The sequence below is a fragment of the Pseudonaja textilis genome, chromosome 7 (assembly GCF_049901715.1).
Source record: "Pseudonaja textilis isolate UNSWEBS1 chromosome 7, rPseTex1.2, whole genome shotgun sequence".
In the NCBI taxonomy this organism is placed as follows: Eukaryota; Metazoa; Chordata; class Lepidosauria; order Squamata; family Elapidae; genus Pseudonaja; species Pseudonaja textilis.
In genome coordinates this window covers 2016509-2037420 of record NC_141996.1, presented here as the reverse complement: position 1 = coordinate 2037420, position 20912 = coordinate 2016509, and the positions used below count along the sequence as shown (strand labels likewise).

Genomic DNA, 20912 nt, shown 5'->3' with positions numbered 1-20912 from the left:
AAGGGACTTTGTAGATCATCTAGTCCACCCCCAAAAGAAGGGGAAAAAAAGAAAGGGAAGAAAAGAGAGGCACTGACTTCCCTGCTCAGGTGACAGGAGTTCAGGGAACCCTCTGCCATTCCAGACAAATGGCCTCTCAATCTCTTCCTAAGAACCTCCCAGTGACGGAGGACCCACACCTTCTGGTGTTCAATTTATGTTTTACCCACAAAGGATGCACCGTCCCGTCATTGGGCAGATCAGGTTGCCCTGAGAGACCAGTCCCACCGGAGAGGGAAAAAAACAAAAACAAAACACTACGACTTCTGGTGGCCAGCAGTTCCACTGGCTAATTGTCCTCCCTTTTAGGAAGTTTCTCCTTAATTCCAGGTTGCTTCTCTCCTCGATGAGTTTCCATCTGTTGCTTCTTCTCCGGCCTCTTCAGGGGCTTTGGAGGATAGCTTGACTTCTTCTTCTTTGGGGCAGCCCCTCAAATACTGGAAGGCTGCCATCATGTCACCCCAAGTCCCTCTTTTCATTAAATCAGACCTACCCAATTCCAGCAACCCTTCTTTGTATATTTTAGCCTCCGGTCGTTTAGGGGGGGGCGTGCATAAATGCCCCCCCTAAATGCCTAGTGTTCCTGTCCTAATGTTCCTTTTTGTTTGTATCCGTTTCATGTATTCGTCATCACGTTTATCCTTATACCTGTTATCTAATCCTTGCTTGACAAAATAAATAAAATTAAAAAATTAATCAGAATACAGAATGCCAGAGTTGGAAGGGACCTTGTAGGTCATCTAGCCCAACCCCACCACCCAAGCAGGAGACCCTAACACCGTTTCTGACAGATGGCAGTCCAGTCTCTTCTTGAAAGTCTCAAGGGATGACACTCCCACAACTTCCCAAGGCAACTTCTGTTCCATCGGTTGATGGTTCTCCCTGTCAGAAAGTTTCTCCTTATTTCCAGGTTGAATCTCTCCTTGGTCCGTTTCCATCCATTATTCCTTGTCTGGCCCTCAGGGGCTTTAGAAAATAGCTTGACCCCCTCCTTCTCCTCCCTGTGGCAGCCCCTCAAATATTAGAAGATGCTCTCCTGTCTCCCCTGGTCTTTCTCTTCCCTAGACTAGCCAGGCCCAGTTCCTGCAACTGTTCATTGTATGTTTGAGCCTCCAGTCCCCTCATCATCCTGGTTGCTCTTCTCTGCACTTTTTCCATACTCTCAACATCTTTTTTATAGTGTGGTGACCAAAACTGGATGCAGGACTCTAGGCGTGGCCTTACCAAGGCTTTACAGAGTGGTATCAGTACCTCACTTCATCTTTATTGTAAAGTTAAAGGTAAAAGTTCCCCTTGCACATACATACTAGTCCTTTCCAATCTACGGGGTGGTGCTCATCTCTATTACAAAGCCGAAGAAGAGTCGGCACCATCCGAAGACGTCTCCGTGGTCATGTGGCCACATGATTAAACGCCTTTGAAGGCGCACAGAATACTGTTCCCTTCCCACCAAAGGGGTCCCTATTTTTCTACTTGCATTTTTTTTTTAACCTGCTTTCGAACTGCCAGGTTGGCAGAAGCCGGGACGAGGAATGGGAGTTCAACTCCGTGACACGGCGCTGGGGATTTGAACCGCCGAACTGCCGGCCTTTCTGATCGACAAGCTCAGCGTCTTAGCCACTGAGCCACCCGCATCCCTTTGTTAATGCAACTTAGGATTGCGTTGGCTTTTGGGGCTGCCGCTGCACACGGCTGGCTCCTATTTAGCTGGCTGTCCATTAAGACTCCAAGATCCCAGTTCTTGCTATTAAGTCTGGTTTCTCTTTTAAAAGCTTTGGATTTGCAGGTCGAGTGAGTGTCGGGGTTTGTGTGTGTGTCCCAGGGTACTGGCTCCCCATTTGCCTCCTTCCTCCATCGCAAGGAAGAACGAAGACTCGAATCCAGGACCGAAGGAAGACCTGCTTCTCAGGCCACACCCCAAATGGTTGGGACGTCCTCGTTCTCACGCGATCCACCTCGAAAGGCCCACAGGGAAAAGTCTAGCAAAGAGACACGAGGTGTGGTCTCCGTGTCTTTTCTTCTGCTACCTCCACAACACAACTTTCCGGCACCGGCCCACGCTCCCTATGTGTACTCCAGAGGGACTCCACGCCACAGCGTTGACGGAAGACCTGGAGAGAGAGAGAGAGAAAGAAATGCCGTTTTTGAGCCCCCTCTCCACACCCCCAATAATAAGACCTGCAAGGAAGCAGGAAGGATGGAGGGTTCCTGTTTGAGGCCTTTGGATCTTGACGATTTATTATTGTCTGGTTTGGTTTCCTAGTGTGATTTTGGCTGCTTCTTTCGTATCCTATGGCTATCGCTGAGGGCTGCGTCTTAGGATCCTTCAGGGATCTATTTTTTAGGTACACTGAGAGCTTATGCACCGAAGACAAATTCCTTGGGCGTCCAAATCACACTTGGGCAATAAGGAAGTGTAAATTCTATCCTGTTTCCCTGAAAATAAGACCCTGTCTTATATGTTTTTGGCTATCAAAAAAGGCACCGGGTCTTATTTTCGGGGGACGTCATCCACTGACTAACTTCACTTTTGTGCGTCACCCCCGGTCTCCTTTTCACTGTCAGAGGCCTTCAAGAACTTCTTCTGTGGGCAGCAAGGCTTCCCTGAAGGCCTCTGCAGCAGATAAGAGACCTCAGGATCGATCCTGAGCTTTGTTCTCAGCTCCAGAGGCCTTCAGGAAAGCCTGGCCAGCCTTGCCGACTGCAGAAGAAATGGGCCGGCAAGGCAGGTGTCGGGGTGTGCAAGGCCTGGCTACACCTGTCCAAAGGTACTAGGGCAACTCCACCCCCACTGCATCCCCATCCTAGCTCAATTTTTACTCCTCCACTCTGGAGTGGGTGGGATCTTAATTAGGGCTTATTTTTTTGGGGGGGGTTAGGGCTTATATTGGGCACACGTGTAAAAAATCAAGCTAGGACTGACTTTGGGGTAGGTTGTATTTTCAGAGAAACGGGGTATTCTATATATTTTTGACCTGCTGGGAACGAGATTTGAACTCGCCACTTTGACAGCTTCGTTTCAAATGGACCCTGCTGAGGGAAGGGGGGGAAAAATTCCTCACCGGTGGATTCCCGCCAAGCTCTTCTCCAATTTCCCCGTTGTTATGTCCCAGAGGAAAAGGGTGCCGTTTGAAGATCCAGCCAAGGCGTAGCTCTTATCCGGGCTGCCGGGTTCCGAAATGCCGGATAAAAACGACATCAAGCAATCGGGAAAGAGGATTATTGAATTATTATTTTTTTTATCAAGGTATAATACCAGGTCAACTAGGTTAAAAAAGGTATATGTTATTAAGATCGAAAACGTAATGTATCTTATTTATTTAAAACATTTCTCCTTCGTTCTTCATGTTGTATCTCAATTGCAGAGCAAACATTCACACCTGTAAACAGGTGAGTTACACAACACCTCCCCTAAGTGGGAAAACAGTGGCTGAAGGGATGAAAACCATGGCGGGGTTAAAACAGGCCCTAAAGGAAGAGACTTCACTGGCCCCAAACCCTGTTGTGATCCGGCGGCGGCCTGCGGAGATGGCAGCGGAGTTGGACAGTACGGGGGAACATGGCCAGTCCTGGAGTCTGGGGAGGGCTCGGACGAGGGATCTGCATCCGACACAGAGATGGGGGCCAGGGCCATTTGGAAGTTATGTGCCAACTCCGGAGCCTTCAGAATCTGACAGCAGCGAGGCAGAGGAACAGCGGGAGCCTGTTCCCAGTGCGCGTATGCGCAGAGCTGTCAGAAGGGAAGAACAGTTAAGACAAAAGGGGCGACTCGGGAGGAAGGTTTGGAGGTGATTGGCCCCTCCTATCAGGGATAAAGGAGGACAGGAGCCTTTGCAGGAAGCAACTTTGTTCGTACTGGTCGGTTTGAAACCTGAAGCTCTGTACTGACTTTATGCTCCATTTGGCCTTGTATAATTAAAATGTACCGCTACCTTTTAAAATTTGACAGAAAAGAGGAGGTAGCGAAACAAACAATGATTGCTTGGATGAAAAACTTTGGATATAATATACAATAGGAAGATTGGGAAAAACTTTGGACGAAAAACCTATAAATTAACAACGGCAGCCACGTACAAAGAAAATGTCTACAAAATGTTCTATTGTTGGAGATTGCCCAAAAATTTACCCAGACTTGGACCTGGTTTGTTGGAAATTCAAAAAGAAACTAGGTACCTTCTTTCATGTATGGTGGTCCTGTTCTAAAGCAAAGAAATTTTGGAATAAACTAAGGATCTGGTTGCAAGAAATAATTGGTTCAAAAATAGAACTTAGGCCTGAAATGTTCTTATTGGGGATAATCAGAGGTGAATATAAGAAAGACATTGGATATATCATAATACATATATTAACAGCAGCTAGAATAACGTAGGCCCAAAATTGGAAATCAGAGAGTAGTCCCACAGATAATATGATTGTAAATAAAATTATGGATTGTGCAGAAATGAATAAACTTACAATGGCGTTGCAGGAGAAGGAAGAAAAAGAATATTATATGGTCTGGGAAAAACGGTATGTTTGGGTTAGATAACAGGGATAAAAGATAATGCAAAATGTAAATTATGAATGTGTGTGTATGTGTAAATGAAAATGGAAAAGTCGATACCACAACTTACCGCAAAAATTGTATTTGTGATTTGTTTTTAAAAGGGTAAAAACTTAATAATAAGTGGCCTTGTCTAACTAACTGGACATTTAGTCACTGGTAGCATTTCAAGAAATATAAAGCTTATCTTTATCAGGCTTATCCCGAAGGATTTTGGCAGACTTCCGTGGGACTATTGACAAACTCTTTTGAGACTCATTATAGGCTATGTGAATGACGATTAATTCGCAGCCGTTGAAATGAAACCAAAGGATTTGGGGACTAACGTGTGTTTTGTTAGCGTCTCAGGAAGCCTCGGTCAGAACAAACCCATCGCGTATCGAAGATTGTGCGCCATCCCTGGATTGGCAGAGACTCACCTGAACACCGCTTTCGTCGCATCAGAGCCACATTTGAATCCATCCGCTCTTTTCCCCAAAATAAATAAAATAAAGAAGATTATAGTGAGATTTGCCCTTTTTTGGGTGTGTGTGTGTGTGTGTGCGCGCGTGTGAATCTGGGGCCAGAAGGGGTGGGTTTTTTTTTGCAAAATACCTTGATTTAACAATCATTCGTTTAGTGACCGTTTGAAGTGAGAAGGGCACTGAAAAATAAAAGTGACTTGAGGCCATTTTTCACACCTTATGACTGCGGCAGTGTGGTCGTGAAGACGGGGTCAGAATTCAGGCGCTTGGCAGACGAGAAGTCGTAAAATGGGGCCTAAATTCACTTGACAATGGTGTTGCTCAGCAACAGAAATTTTGGGCTTGAGGACTACCCGAGTTCTCCAATCCGTGGGTTTTGAAACTAAAATTCGACCTCGGAAAGGCCCAACGGGCTCGAAATCCAGATTGATTGATTTAGGAAGAAAATGTACATGTTAGGGGCCAACTCACTCCTGGGTGACTCCAGGTGGCTTCACCAGGGAAACCATAATTCCACTGGGGAGGACAGTTGGAGGAACCGCTCGGGGGTGCTCCGTAACCCCGTATGGCGAGACCGGGGGAAACTGAGGCTGGGAATTAAAGAGTAAGGATCAAGACAGAAGAGAATCTTGGTAGCTCTGGGTTGATACGGTGAGGTCCTTGGTGCTCTCTGAGCTGGGTGGTTTTCTTCTGCAGACGTTTCATGACCCAACTAGGTAATAACATCAGGGCTAGAAGGGAGTGGGGTTTGGAGGGGTGAGAAGGAGGAGGAGAAGAAGGGGGAGGAGGAGGAGGAAGAGGAGGAGGAGGAGGAGGAGGAAGAGGAGGAGGAGAATGACTATAGGGTTCTTGCTTCCCTCTGAGCTGGACTGTTTTCTTGCAGACGTTTCATGGCCCATCTGTGTAACATCATCAGTGAAAAGAAGTGTAGAATTTGCCCCTTGGACTGATGATGTTCCCTAGCTGGGTCATGAAATGTCTGCAACAAAACAACCCAGCAAAGACAGCACCAAGGACCTCACATTCCTCCTCCTCTCTGAAAACTCCTCTCCCTTCTAGCACTGATGACGTTCCCTAGTTGGGCCATAAAATGTCTGCAAGCAAACCACCGAGCTCAGAGAGCACCCAGAACTCCAGAGTTGTTTTTTTTTCTTCTTCTTCTTCTTCTTCTTCTTCTTCTTCTTCTTCTTCTTCTTCTTCTTCTTCTTCTTCTTCTTCTTCTTCTTCTTCTTCTTCTTCTTCTTCTTCTTCTTCTTCTTCTTCTTCTTCTTCTTCTTCTTCTTCTTCTTCTTCTTCTTCTTCTTCCTCCTCCTCCTCCTCCTCCTCCTCCTCCTCCTCCTCCTCCTCCTCGTAAATCCCACTCCCTTCTAGCACTGATGACGTTCCCTAGCAGGGCCATAAAATGTCTGCAAGAAAACCACCCAGTTAAGAGATCGTCAAGGGCCCCTCACCGTCTAGGAAACTCCAGGCAGCCTGGGACGGGGCAGTCCCCTCCTCACCTGAAGACCTGCTGGACGGTGTGCATCCTCAGGTCAATGACCTTGAGCGCGTTGTCCCGGGAGCAACTCAGAAGTTGCAGCTGGTCAGGGCTGAGGCTGAGCGAGGTGACCTTAGCGCCCACGGGGACCACCTGTATGCACCGAGAGTCCCTGGGGGAGGAAGCAGAGAGGGAGGGGTTTGCTTTTCAGTATGTATGTATGTATGAGACACATACAGAGATGTGAGATCTCTGCCTTTATGTATCATTCATCAACTTAGTCCTTGCACGTGTAATAGGCCCTCTCAACCGCCTCCCATCCGTAATTAGCTCTGTTCTTTTTGCTTCCATCATGTTGGTCAGAGGAGGCTTATCTCTTGTTGTTGCTTTCTTTTTCCTGTGCCGGACCCAGCCTGGAATTCTTATCTCTAGGAGAAATACACACACACACACACACACACACACACACACACACACACACACCCCTATATATCTATATATACATATACCTATATCTATCTATCCATCCATTCATGCATCCATCCATCTATAGCTATCTATCTATCTATATCTTATCATATATCATTATCTATGCATCTATGTATTTATCTATCCATCCATCCATCGATCCATCGATCCATAGCTCTATCTATATATCATATCATATCATATCATATCATATCATATCATATCATATCTCATATATCATAATCTATCTATCTATCTATCTATCTATCTATCTAATCATTATCTATCTATCTATCTAATCATTATTTGTCTATTTATCTATCTATCCATCCATCCATCCATAGCTATCTATCTATATCATATCATATCATATCATATCATATCATATCATATCATATCATATCATTATCTATCTATCTATCTATCTATCTATCTATCTATCTATCTATCTATCTATCTATCCATCTATCTGTCTCTCTAACCTTTCCCAGAAATCCCCCCCTGGATTTATTTTTAAACTTCTCTTGCCACTCGGGCTGCCTCCCTCCACTTTCCGCCCTTCCCAGCTGGGCCTGGAAAACATCTTCTTGGGCCTCTAGTTCCCCAACGACCCGCAGACGGGTGTGAAAAAAGGAAGTCGCTCGTTAGGAGGGTATCTGTGGCTAATATTTTATGCATGTTTTCTTTCCTGGATTTTGAATGGAGCCTCATTGGACAACAGGAGTTGCTATGGCCCAAGTACCATCCTGCTTCCGGAGTGCACTCACCTGCTGTCCCAGAAACGGATCATCTTGTCGTGGTGGCCGCTCACAATGACGTTGTTGCAACACACAACATCGTTGCAGTAAGAGAAGACCTGGATGGTCCTAGAACCTGCCGGGGTGGGGAGCAGTCAATCATTTGTGGGGGAGGGGAAGGCAGCTGGGTGGGAGTGGCCATGGCAGGTGTGGCCTAGTTGGCCTCCTGCACCACGGCAGGCTGGGGGGGGACGTTTCCCCCCTCCCCAGGAGGGCGAAAAAGTGGAATTTAGCGTTTCGCTGAACCAGTAATTAAAAATGATTAAAATCAGCCACCGGTTCGGCTGAACCAGGGTGAACCGATAGCAGCCCAACCCTGGGAGTAACTCAATTGCAGGTGGGGGGGAGGTTCCAACCCTGCTGCGCCCCCAAAAGGTTGGCCACCACTTACATGCCACTTTGACCAAGTCCCACTCCTTCACGGTCCGGTCTTGGCTACCGGTAACCGCCTGGTGCCAGGTAGACCTGAATTGAGCAGCTGTCACTTTGTTAGTGTGTCCGGTGAGAATTTCCTATAGCAACGGAGACAGGAAGGAATGGATGGCAGATGTCAAATGAAGAGATAATAATAATAATAATAATAATAATAATAATAATAATAATAATAATAAACAACCATCATCATCATCTCTGGTGGGCGTAGCCTCTGGCATAAACCAGTGCAGGTGGTTCCAGTGTTACTGGGCACACTGGGTGCTGCTGTGCCTAAAGACGTAGGCAAGCACTTAAAAACAATTGGCGCTGACAAGATCACCACTGGTCAGCTGCAGAAGGCCACCTTACTGGGATCTGCTCGCATAATCCGCTGATACATCACGCAGTCCTAAATGCTTGAGAAGTGTTTGAGTAGTGATTGGTGATACGAAACCCAGCATGGTTATCTCGTTTGCTGTGTACACTGTTGTTGTTTTTTGTGTATAATAATACGATTAAAATTATTAAAACATTTGGCCCATAACTGACATTAACAATAGTTGAAATGGGAAAGGTTTGGTTCACCGAGATTGAAATACCTGGTGATGCACGAATGGAAGACACGCAGCGAGAAAAAAAAAATCACAAAGCATCGGGACTTACAAATTGAAGTTGAGCGACTTTGGAAAAAGGAATCGTGTGTTATCCCAATTGTGATTGCAGCCCTTGGAGCAATACCTAAAGGACCACCTCGCTATTTGGAAATCCTGAATTTATCAGACTTGAATACCCCGATTCTACAAAAAAACCACCCTACTTGGAACAGCTTTTATCCTCTGATGCTACCTGAACAGTTCCTGGGTCCTTGGTTAGGACTCGAGCGGTTGAGCTACCAACCAGCCCCAAAGGTTGTGACTCTCACCAAAGATTAACCAATAATAATAATCCAGAAAGGTTCAGAAATCCAAATAGGGGTACCTAAAACCCCAGTAACCTTCAAAGCAATGGGTCAATCGCTCAAGAGGGAGTTGTACCCCATCTCATGCATCTGGTGGGTCTCCCAGAGGGCAAGGAAGACCGAGGCTCTTCTGAAGGGTTTTGGATGGTTGGCATATAGAGACGTTGCTCGGGAAACCAGGGTTTCTTTTGGAGAGAAGGAGAAGGAGAAGGAGCAGAACAGGAAGAGAAAGAAAGAAGAAGAGGACGGAAGATTTAATAAGGAGAAGGAGGTGACAGATAGGTAGATAGATGGATGGATGGATGATAGATGGATAGAGATAATGGATAGATGGATGGATAGATAATGGATGGATAGATGATAGATAGATAGATAGATAGATAGATAGATAGATAGATAGATGAATGGATGGATTGGAAGAGGGAGATAGATGAGTAGATAAAGAGAAGAGAAGAAGCGAAGGAGACAAGGAGATAAATGAGGAAGAGCACAAAAAGGAAAGAAGAGAAAGAGATCGAGGATGGGAGATAGATGAGGAGGAAAAAGAGAGAAGAGGAGGAGGAAGAGATGAGGAGGAGGAGGACAAGGAAGAGGATAAGAAAAGTGAATACATGAGGAGGAAGAGGAGAAAAGGAGAAAGACACGGAGAATGGGAGATAGATGAGGAGGAGAAAGAGAAGAAGATGAGAATAAGAAGAGAAGTAAGAAAGAGAAGAGGAGGAAGAGAGAAGGAGGAGGAGGACAAGGAAGAGGATGAGAAGAGAAAAGTGAATACATGTGGAGGAAGAGGAGAAAAGGAGAAAGACACGGAGAATGGGAGATAGATCGGGAGGAGAAAGAGAAGAAGATGAGAATAAGAAGAGAAGTAAGAAAGAGAAGAAGAGGAGGAAGAGAGAAGGAGGAGGAGGACAAGGAAGAGGATGAGAAGAGAAAAGTGAATACATGTGGAGGAAGAGGAGAAAAGGAGAAAGACACGGAGAATGGGAGATAGATCGGGAGGAGAAAGAGAAGAAGATGAGAATAAGAAGAGAAGTAAGAAAGAGAAGAAGAGGAGGAAGAGGAACCCCAAAACTTCCCTGACTTTGCTCTTATGGTCAACACAATCAATAACCAATAAAAGTGATTAGACCTTTCCTGGAGTTGACTTTCCTGGCCAGGTCTACCCGGTGGGGCTGACAATGGGGTAAGACGAGGACAATCAAACCCCAGAGCTTCTGCCAATGCCACCCATCTCCATTGAACGTAGCTCTTGCCTCCTTCTGAACTGCTCCGATCCTGCTTTGGCCACTTTTGAAGTTCTGCCACCCAACCTCCTCTGAACAGATTTTAGCCAAGGAGGAGTGTGTGTGTGTGTGTGTGTGTGTGTGTGTGTGTGTGTGGTGGTTTTTCTCCCCACCCCACCCACCCAGATAACCCACCCCAGATGGACTCACCTTAATCTTGCTGTCCCCCACCTTCCATAACTGGGCCGCGTTGTCGTACGTGGCGGCTAAGACGCAACGTCCCTAAACAAGGAAGGAGGGTTGGAGACCAAAAATAGCCGCGTCAGAGGCGGAAGAGCGTAAACCCCGCAGCTACGGGGCAGGAAGCAACTGAAGTTCTCCTTAAAAGCTCTCCCTCACCTCTCTTTCTCTGTCCCGTTAAACCAGGGGGGTCTTCAAACTTGACAGCTTTAAGACTTGTGGACTTCCACTCCCAGAATTCCTCCTCCAAGTCACATTAGCTCAGGAATTCTGGGAGTTGAAGTCCACACTCTTAAACTTGCCAAGATGGAAGACCCTTGGAATAGATAGAGACAGACAGAATAGATAGATATGGAGATAGAAGATAGACACTGTAGATCGGGGCTCTTGCAACTTGACAGCTTTAAGACTTGTGGACTTCCACTCCCAGAATTCCTCCTCCAAGTCACGTTAGCTCAGGAATTCTGGGAGTTGAAGTCCACACTCTTAAACTTGCCAAGATGGAAGACCCTTGGAATAGATACAGACAAGACAGAATAGATAGATATGGAGATAGAAGATAGACACTGTAGATCGGGGCTCTTCCAACTTGACAGCTTTAAGACTTGTGGACTTCCACTCCCAGAATTCCTCCTCCAAGTCATGTTAGCTCAGGAATTCTGGGAGTTGAAGTCCACACTCTTAAACTTGCCAAGATGGAAGACCCTTGGAATAGATAGAGACAGACAGAATAGATAGATATGGAGATAGAAGATAGACACTGTAGATCGGGGCTCTTCCAACTTGACAGCTTTAAGACTTGTGGACTTCAACTCCCAGAATTCCTCCTCCAAGTCTCATGTTAGCTCAGGCGTTCTGGGAGTTGAAGTCCACCAGTCTTAAACTCTCCAAGTTTGAAGGCCCTTGGATGAAAACTATCCCTTCCAAGGATTTACTCCTTTGAAAGCCAAAGGACCACCTCAAAACTCCCAGCGGCCCGTTTCTCAGGGTTGCTTGAGGTTCTTCAAAGGCCAAGATTTCAAATCGAGGTCCTAGCACGACCGCTGGGTGGGATTTGGGGTCAATCACCAGGAGACTTGGGAATTCTAGTCCTGCCTTAGCTCTGAAAGCCAGCTGGGTGACTTTGGGCCAGCAATACAAGCAAATTATTTGCTAGGGCAGAAAGCAGTTCTACGTTTCCCAAATGTCGATTGGATGGAAAGGTGCGCTGGGCTGAAGTTTTCATGAGCGGTTTTGTCTGCCCTCTGCTGTACGCAAACGGGAAAAACTCTTCCGAACGCGTTTTTAAAATTTTGTTTTATTTCTCAAATTTGTTTGCTGCCCATCTTGTGGTTCAGTGATTCTGAGAGGCTGGATATGTTGATCGCTTGCCCAGTGAGGACACACTGATCAAACTTTGTGCTGTAAGACTTCCTTCCTTCCTTCCTTCCTTCCTTCCTATCTCTTTTCTCTTCCCTTCCTTTCTTCCCTCCCTCCCTCCCACCTTCCTTATTTCCTCCCTTCCTCCTTCTATCCTTCCTTCCTTCCTTCCTTCCTATCTCTTTTTCTCTTCTCTTCCTTTCTTCCCTCCCTCCCTCCCACCTTCCTTATTTCCTCCCTTCCTCCTTCTATCCTTCCTTCCTTCCTATCTTTCTTTCTCTTCCTTTCCTTTCTTCCCTCCCTCCCTCCCGCCTTCCTTATTTCCTCCCTTCCTCCTTCTATCCTTCCTTCCTTCCTTCCTTCCTTCCTTCCTTTTCTCTTCTCTTCCTTTCTTCCCTCCCTCCTTCCCACCTTCCTTATTTCCTCCCTTCCTCCTTCTATCCTTCCTTCCTTCCTTCCTTCCTTCCTTCCTTCCTTCCTTCCTTCCTTCCTTCCTATCTTTTTCTCTTCTCTTCCTTTCTTCCCTCCCTTCCTCCCACCTTCCTTATTTCTGCCCTTCCTCCTTCCTTCCTCCCTCCCTCCCTCCCTCCCTCTCATTCCTTCCTCTCCCCTCCCCCTCTCTCTCTTTCTGTCTTGTTCTTTCTTTTTTTCTTCCTCTCTTGTTGTCTCTCTCTTTATCCTCCCTCCACCTGCACCCGGCTTCCTTCTCCTTCGCCCAGTTTTCCAACCCAACCGACTGCGTGCTCACCAAGGGGTCGAAGGCAAGGCTGGTGATGCTGCCACTGGACCCGTCGAAGGTTTCCTTCTTCTCCAGGCAGCCTGAAAACAACCAGACAGGGCAGAAGGGGAGCTCCAAGCTCAGAGGTGTCCACAGTTCTCCTCCTCCCCCTCCTCCTCCCTTCTAGCACTGATAATGTTGCCTAGCTGGGTCATGAAACGTCTGCAAGGAAACCACCAAGCTCAGAGAGCACCAAGGACCCCACAATTCAACCTTGAGCTACAAATATTCCCTTCCATCCACTCTGCCTACGTTGGCTTGTTCCTGACCCGTGTTGTCTGAATTGGTGCCTGCTGTTCCGAAGAGACACCTGATGCCTTTGGTCACCCGCTTACCTCCAGCCACACTCCAAAGCTTAATCAGCCTGTCCGTGCCACCCGTGGCCAGCAGGCCCGAGTTTGGACTGAAGGTGACCGCGTGGATCTCCGAGAGGTGGCCTTCCTGGGGAAGAGAGCAGATAAGGCACAGGTTCGAAAGAAGGCGGTCGACCTGACTCTGGGCCGTCGAGGTGGAATCGAACGACTGCTGCGATCCCCTTACCAACGAAGTTCGCAAAATGGAGGCCGTTGGACACCCGTCTCACTTAGCAACAGAAGCAGTCATGAAGGGCTGGCCTCCATTGTGGTCGTAAGTCGAGGAAATGCTCATTAAGTGGGAAAGTTGGGCTCAATTGGGGCCGTAGAAGCCGAGGAGTAGCTTATCCTCTCCTGAGCAGGGGTGAGATTCTACCGGTTTGGACTGGTTTAGGCGAACCGGTTGTTCTGGTGAGGATTTGGCCCCGTCCATCCATCACTAGCCTTTTCCTGTGCTTTAATTCCTTGTTTTTGAGCACAGCTGATTCACACAGCAGAACAGTTGGCTGTGCATTAGCTGTCTTACTCACCGGGGCTACAGCAGAAGGTAAATATTATGTCAGGATTCCGGCAGTTACCCCCCAATTAAATCATGAGTCTCGAGCCAAACTTCCAAAACTTAAAAATGATTTATTGGGAGTTAACATGTCCGGCACTGCCTGGGTGTAGCCGACTCTTGAGATACATCGTTCATTGTCACCCTTGACCCTGGTTTTCCCTCCAACTTTCTGAGTGTATTGTAATTCATATCCTCCAATGGGACACCTCCATAGCTCAGAGTCATCTATCATGTTCTCCAGTTAGAATTCTGCCTACCTGGACGCCAGCATCACACCGGAGTCTTCCTTTGGCATATCGCTATGGGATGAAGGTAACCATCATTTCACTTAACCATCTTTCCACTTTCAAGTCTCCCGTCTTCTGGCTGAATAGAGACAAGCAGCCCAACGCTACAAAGGCTGCCATGCAAAGTTAATTTTATTGGATTATATTAGACATCCTCATAACTCACAATTATGTTGAGATTCATCTAATGTCCAATCTTTGCCTCAACAGTCGCCTCCATAGTGTGAAAAGATGGTTACCTTCATCCCATAGCGTTATAGCAAAGGAAGACTCCAGCACGATGCTGGGGTCCAGGTAAGAAAGCCCCCCAAAACTCCCCCTTCCCAACCAGAGATCAATTCAGTGACCAATCAGGATGGCAGATATGACCACGTGACATGAATTACATCCTCCCAAGAGGCATGAACTACATTTCCCATGAAGCATTCCCTTAAGGGGGCAGCTCTCCTTCCCAAACTAACTACATGCTGTCTAACCAGGCAGAAACTTCGGTCACCCAGTGACTATCTTTGAAAACATTTGTGGAATCTACTTTCGGTTTTGCAAGCTGCTGCACCGCTTCCCTTTCTGTTGGCAATTTTTTAAAAAAGACCAGAGAAATATTTTATGGGTTGACGGTTCAAAATGGTCTTTTCTAAATTCTGTGGGCGCGCACTCCCTGGACCGGTTGTTACCACCGGGTTGATTCGCACCACCGCTCCTCAGCCTTGGAGCGGGCGATAGCCAAAATTAAACCAGGTTAGCACAACGGTGAGCACCCGCGGGGGCTGACGGACAGATGTCAGAAGGCACGAGCTTACCTGTTCATCGGCCACACTGGAGGGCAGGCAGGTGGCCACACAGGAAGGCAAGCGGCAGTACTGATCCACGGACCCGCCACTGACCGAGTTCCCACGTTTCAGCCTGGAACTTGCAAATGCGGAAAAACCCGAGTTTGACTTACGGCGCTCGCACATTCGCTGCTTCCCCCTGGATTCGCTTTGTCTCTTTCGCTTGCCCTCCGTTTATCTGGGATTGTATCCGTGTAGAAGGGATGCAATTTCCTTCTCAACTCCCCCCCTCCCCCGACTCATGTCTGGGCCCTGCCGCAAGCAAACATACAACATACGAACAGGTGACCAATCTGTGGCTTCCTCGTTCACACCCTCCACACAACCATGTCAACAGCACCAAATTCATGCACACTTTTTAATTGCTTCATACACCCGTTCGCGCCTAACCCTAAAAGAGAGAGATAAAAAATGTCAACGGATAATTGAGTTAAATTGTGGGGGGAAGGGGAAAGAAAGAGAAAGGGAAAAGCAAAGAAAGAAAGAAGAAAGAAAGTGTGTTTGAGAGAGAGAGAGAAAGGAAGGAAGGAAGAAGAGAGAAAGGGAAGGAAGGTGAGAGAGAGGAAGGAAAGAAAGAGGAGAGGAGGAGGAAGGAAGGGAAGTGGGGAAGGAAAGGGAGGAAGGGAGGTACGGAAGAAGGAAGGAAGGTGAGAGAAAGAGAGGGAGGAAGGAAAGAAAGGAGGGAGGGAGGTGGGGAAGGGAAGGAAGGAGGGAGGGAGAGAAGGAAGAAAGAAGAGAGAAAGGGAAGGAAGGAAGGTGTTTATTTGGATTTATTTGTATTTATTTTTGTCAATTGCTTACAAGATAATAGGTGTAAGTATATACATAGTTATGAATACATGAAATGGGTACATGTAAGAAAAATAAAAAGAAACAATGGGACAGGGAAGGTAGGCACATTGGTGCGCTTATGCACGTCCCGTACAGACCTCTTAGGAAAGGGGTGAGGTCAATAGTAGACAGTCTAAGGTTAAAGTTTTTGGGGAAGAAACCACAGAGTCAGGTAGAGGATTCCAGACATTGTCCGTTCTGTTGCTGAAATCGTATTTCCTACAATCAAGTTTGGTGCGATTAACCTTGAGTTTGTATCTATCGTGTGCTCTTGTGTTGTTGTGGTTGAAGCTGAACAACTTTTGCATTGTTGTGGTTGAAGGTGAGAGAAAGAGAGGAAGGAAAGAAAGGAGGGAGGGAGGGAGGGAGAAGGTGGGAGGGGAAGGAAGGAGAGAGAGAAGGAGTAAGGAAAGAAGGAAGGAAGAAGAGAGAAAAGGAAAGAAGGTGAGAGAAAGAGAGGAAGGAAAGAAGGGAGGGAGGTGGGGAAGGGAAGGAGGAAGGAAGGAAGAAGAGAGAAAGGGTAGGTAGGAAGGTGAGAGAAAGAGAGGAAGGAAAGAAAGGAGGGAGGGAGGGAGAAGGTGGGGAAGGGAAGGAAGGAGGGAGAAAGAGAGGAAGGAAAGAAGGGAAGGAGGGAGGGAGAGAAGGAGGAAGGAAGAAGAGAGAAAGGGAAAGTAGGAAGGTGAGAGAAAGAGAGGAAGGAAAGAAAGGAGGGAGGGAGAAGGTGGGGAAGGGAAGGAAGGAGGGAGAGAAGGAGGAAGGAAAGAAGGAAGGAAGAAGAGAGAAAGGGAAGGAAGGTGAGAGAAAGAGAGGAAGGAAAGAAGGGAAGGAGAAGGTGGGGAAGGGAAGGAGGGAGGGAGAGAAGGAGGAAGGAAGAAGAGAGAAAGGGAAAGTAGGAAGGTGAGAGAAAGAGAAGAAGGAAAGAAAGGGAGGAAGGAAGGAGAAGGTGAGGAAGGGAAGGGACGGAAGTAGGGAAAGAGGGAGGGAGGCAGGAAGGAAGAAGAAAGAAAGGGAAAGAAGGAACTTTAAAAATTGCAGATTGAAAGAGCGACTGGATTTCAGAAATAGACCCACTGGGTTTTTGTTTCTTTTTTTTTTTAAAAAAAAGATGTTCTGGCAAAAGAACCGGAAGGATACGGCGCCAACAACTTACTCAAACCAGCCCTTGACGGCTTCCTTGTATTTGGTGGTGCTGAGCGAGGAGGCCGATGCGGACCTGTAGATGAAAATAGGACGTCGGAAGAGGAAAAGCCCGGATGCGCTCCAGTCATCAAAGGAAGAACGGAAGGGAGGGGGGGGGGATGTTTACAGGTAGTCCTCCACTTACGACCGCCACGGGGACTGGAACTCGCACCGCCAGGCAAGGGCCCCAAGGTGATGCGAGCCGTGCTTTTCCGTTATGGTTGCTAAGCCGGTCCCCGCAAGTTGTTAAGTGAGCCGGCTGTTCCTTAAGCGAATCTGGCTTCCTTCCCCTTATCGGTTTTGTGGGTTGGAAGGCCGTCAATGTCGATGACCACGTGACCCTGGAAACCGTCATAACTCCGAGTCGGTTGCCAAGAGGCCGAATTTTGATTATGTGACCCTCCCCCAAGGATGCCGCGATATTCTGACCCAGGCTTCCTCAAACGTAATGAAACACACACTTGTTTTAAAAGCAAAACCTATTTTATTGCAATGCTGGGAATTCCTTGCATTCCCAGCCAGAGCTAATCTTAAATAGTTCCCCAAGATAAGCACTCACCTTTCACTGCTGTGGAATGTGGCCCAAAAAAACCAGAAGTATCCAATTAATTATAACAGAAACCAACCGAAGTACCAGAAAAAAAAAACCAACCAGGCTTTAAGGAAGAATCGGAATCTATCGAACAACTTTGCTTCCTGCAAAGGCTTCGTCATCTTGGCCTCACTTTTATCCCTGATGGGAGGGCCAATCACCTCCCAATCATTCCTCCCGAGTCGCCCCTTTTGTCTCAACTGCTCTTGCCTTTTAGCAGCTCTGTGCATACACGCACTGGGAACAGGCTCCCTCTGTTCCTCTGCCTCGCTGCTGCCAGATTCCGGAGACTCCGGCATCCGCACCCCACTCCCAGATGGTCCTGGCCCCATCTCCGCATCCGACGCAGGATCCTCATCCGAGTCCTCTCCAGACTCCCTGACTGGTCCCTGTTTTTCCCCACTGTCCGATTCCGCTGCCGTCTGCACCGGCTGCCAGCGAACCACAACACCCGAAATAGCTATAATTCGCTTTTTTTCCAGCGCCATTGTAATTGTGGACAGTCACTAAACGAATGGCTGTAAGTCAAGGACCACCTGTAGACAGGAGAGATGACCTGCTAAAGGTAACCCCTTACCTGAAGGGTCTTTTCCACAATTTTTCACCTCCTTTCTTCTCTTCGGAGTCGTGTCTGCTGGCCGACTTCTTCTCCGCTGGTTTCACTTTTGCTGAGTCTCTAACAAAGGAGAACAGTCAGAGGGAAATTTAAAAATATTTCACTGAAAGCATTGCTGAGCTTCCTCTACGGTGGCCTAGAGGTGGAGCTCTCGCCTCACAATCAGGAGGCGGTGAGTTTGATCCTCGGTAGAGGCAGGTATTTCTCTCTCTGGGCGCACGGAGAATCTGTCCTGCCCCTGTCAGAGTCTGAATCCGAGGAGGAAGACGAAGAGCGGACAGGGAGTGGGAGCATGGCTCCGTTGGCTGTGGAGGAAACTGGGGAAGGGCAAAGTCCAGCTGGGCAGAGCAGGGGAGAGGTAGAACAAGGGAGAGGGAGTTCAGAGGAAGACCCAGGCCCGCCCCCTCTTCATCCTAGGGCACGCAGGGAGGAATGGAGAAGGGAGCAATGTGGGTGGCATGGCTTACGGGGGAGGAAAGGGCCCTGATTCCCTTCATTAGGCACACCTGAGAATGAGAGTTTAAAAGAGATGAATGCTGAGTGCGGCAGCTACTGGGAACAAATGTGAGTTTATCTTGTGTTGACTTTAGTTATCTGTGTTCCTGGTGTCTTCCCAACCGTGTTGAGTTATTGCCGTGCCTTCACAGCTGGAATTCTTGCTTCTGCCCTGCCGGACTAATTACTTCAGTTTGGCTTGTTTGGACTTTAAGTTACTGTTTGTGTTTACCTTGTTTTGGACTTGATTCTCTGCCGTCCGTTCTCTGCTCTTCCTGGGAGAGTTTTTCTCCAGCCCAGAAGGTAACCAGGACATTGGGGGTCAAAGTTGGAGCTTAGAAAGGGACTCCTCCTGATTATCTGACTGGGTTGCCATTGTGCCACGCCCCTTTGGGTTATCACAGAATATATTTGCTGAACAAAACTCTGTACTGGCGACAGGAAAGGCATCCGGCCAGTAAAACACTCTGCTGGCTCCATTCAGTTACCCAAACTCCAACCCTTAAGGGAATTACGGGCTTGTTAAACGAAGATGATTGTTCCGTTTCCTCCTGAACTTTGCGTCATTTTATTTTATTTTATCCTTTATTCGCTAAACCTATACGTCGCTCTAGGGGACTTAAAACCAACAAAAACCAATCAAGATAAACCATTAAAATGTTTACCTCTGGTTTCTAGCAAAAGGACACGTCCTAGCAAAGGGTGGGCTTCCCCCCCAAAATGTAGCAACCGGTTCTCTGCCCGGTTGCTGGGTGGGCGTGGCCTAGCTGGCCTCCTGCACCATGGAAGGGGGGGCTGTTTTCGCCCTCCCCGGACTCCGGAGGCTTTCAGAACTTCTGGGTGGCCCATTTTTGGCCCGCTCTGAGCCTCCATGTTGTGCCCTGCATTTACCTGGCATCCAAAACAGGCTGCATGGAGACCCCTGGGAGGGGCGGTGTGGGCAGGGCCACCCATTTCTTGCAGCTACTGGTTCAGCGAACCAGGTGTAAAATTAACATCCGGTTCAGCCAAACTGGTGCGAACCGGTAGCAAGCCCTCCTCTTAGCAAAAGATGGGTTTTGGATGACCCAAAGGGTGTGACAGAAAAATAACAAAGTCACCAAAGTAGAATAAATTCCCTTTAATGCCTCCAACTTGGGCCTCAATGTCCAATTATCCTTGGCTGGAGATCAAACTCTTCCAAAAACAGTCTACGAAGGGAGTAAATGCCGTAAAGATAATTAGAAATTAAAAAAAACAACAACACAAACCACACTGAAGTCATTAACACGGCAGGCCAGGATGATAAATTGCAGATTTCCACAACATAACGCAGCACCCACAGTTGGGAGGACGCCAAAACCCAGATAAGCCTCGACCAAGATAATGCACGCTTTGCTTCCAGCAACTTTGCCATGGGCAGTTTCCCCTTTTAAACAGTCTTCCCAGCTGCAGCCCAGGAAGGGGATCAGGGCCTTTTCCTCTCCCATAAGCCATATTGCTCCCTTCTCCGTTCCTCTCTGCGTGCCCTAGGATGAAGGGTAGATGGGCCTGGGTCTTTCTCTGAATGCCCAGCCGGCCTGTGCCCTTCCCCAGTTTCCTCCACAGCCACGGGAGCCCGACTCCCACTCCCTGTCGGCTGTTCGACTCCCCCTCGGAGTCAGACTCCAACAAGGGCATGACAGGTTTGGTTAACGACTGGGGGGAGTTCGTTTCATGATTTGCCTAAAGGCCCCCGCAAAAAACGATGAGGATTAAAATCACTTGATGACCCCTTTTAGGAGTTACGACTGTCCCGGCGAGCTCAGCGACCGTCGTAAGTAGAGGCCAGCTTGCAAGGTAGGGGGTGACACCCGAGGAGGGCGTTTACACAGGTTAAAAATATGCCAAACTCACATTTTTACTCGGAGTACGGACCTAGTGGCCGCCTGAAGATCCCTGGTCAGTTGTGTTTGTTTCTCCCTACGAGGAAAAAGATGAGATTCGTCTATTTTCTTTTTCGTTTGGAAAATTTTGGAAGCTCGGAACAGATGGCAGTCCGGTCTCTTTCTCACTGGAGGCTTTCAAGAAGAGACCGGACTGTCATCTGTCAGAAATGATGTAGGGGCTCTCCTGCTTGGGCGGGGGTTGGACTAGATGACCTACAAGGTCCCTTCCAACTCTGTTCAACTGTTAATATTTGTTTATCTATAGATATAAAAGAGAAAGGCCCCTCACGCATCCTCACAAAATCTCCAGAACCGTAAAGCCTACAAATTTGAAATTTGGCACATAGGTTCCTCTCGGCTCTGGGGTTGGCGGGGCCGGTCAGAGGCGGCATTGGCCGGTTCTCCGAACTACTCAACATTTCTGCTACTGGGTCTCCAGAAATGGTCAGAACTGGCTGAATCCCACCTCTGGTCTGCGGTGTTGAGGAGGAGGAGGAGGAGGA

At 47.7% G+C, this 20912-nt stretch overlaps 1 protein-coding gene across 3 annotated transcripts in view; it reads right to left on the bottom strand.

The window, feature by feature from the left end:
* Positions 1-1288: 1288 nt before the first annotated feature.
* ATG16L2 (autophagy related 16 like 2) overlaps positions 1289-20912 on the bottom strand; it is a 36338-nt gene continuing 16714 nt past the window's right edge. For 2 of the 3 annotated variants that reach the window (XM_087937809.1, XM_087937811.1), the window contains exons 6-18: positions 20378-20443; positions 17969-18067; positions 16771-16833; positions 14760-14868; positions 13096-13201; positions 12731-12801; positions 10594-10665; positions 8180-8300; positions 7759-7864; positions 6546-6695; positions 5002-5049; positions 3102-3203; positions 1289-2150 (exon numbers count right to left, since the gene is read on the bottom strand). In XM_087937809.1, coding sequence (XP_087793935.1) covers positions 2063-2150; positions 3102-3203; positions 5002-5049; positions 6546-6695; positions 7759-7864; positions 8180-8300; positions 10594-10665; positions 12731-12801; positions 13096-13201; positions 14760-14868; positions 16771-16833; positions 17969-18067; positions 20378-20443 — 1201 coding nt within the window. In that variant the 3' untranslated portion in view covers positions 1289-2062. The remainder of the gene's footprint in view (positions 2151-3101; positions 3204-5001; positions 5050-6545; positions 6696-7758; positions 7865-8179; positions 8301-10593; positions 10666-12730; positions 12802-13095; positions 13202-14759; positions 14869-16770; positions 16834-17968; positions 18068-20377; positions 20444-20912) is intronic. The other variant, XM_087937810.1, reaches the window with a different exon arrangement.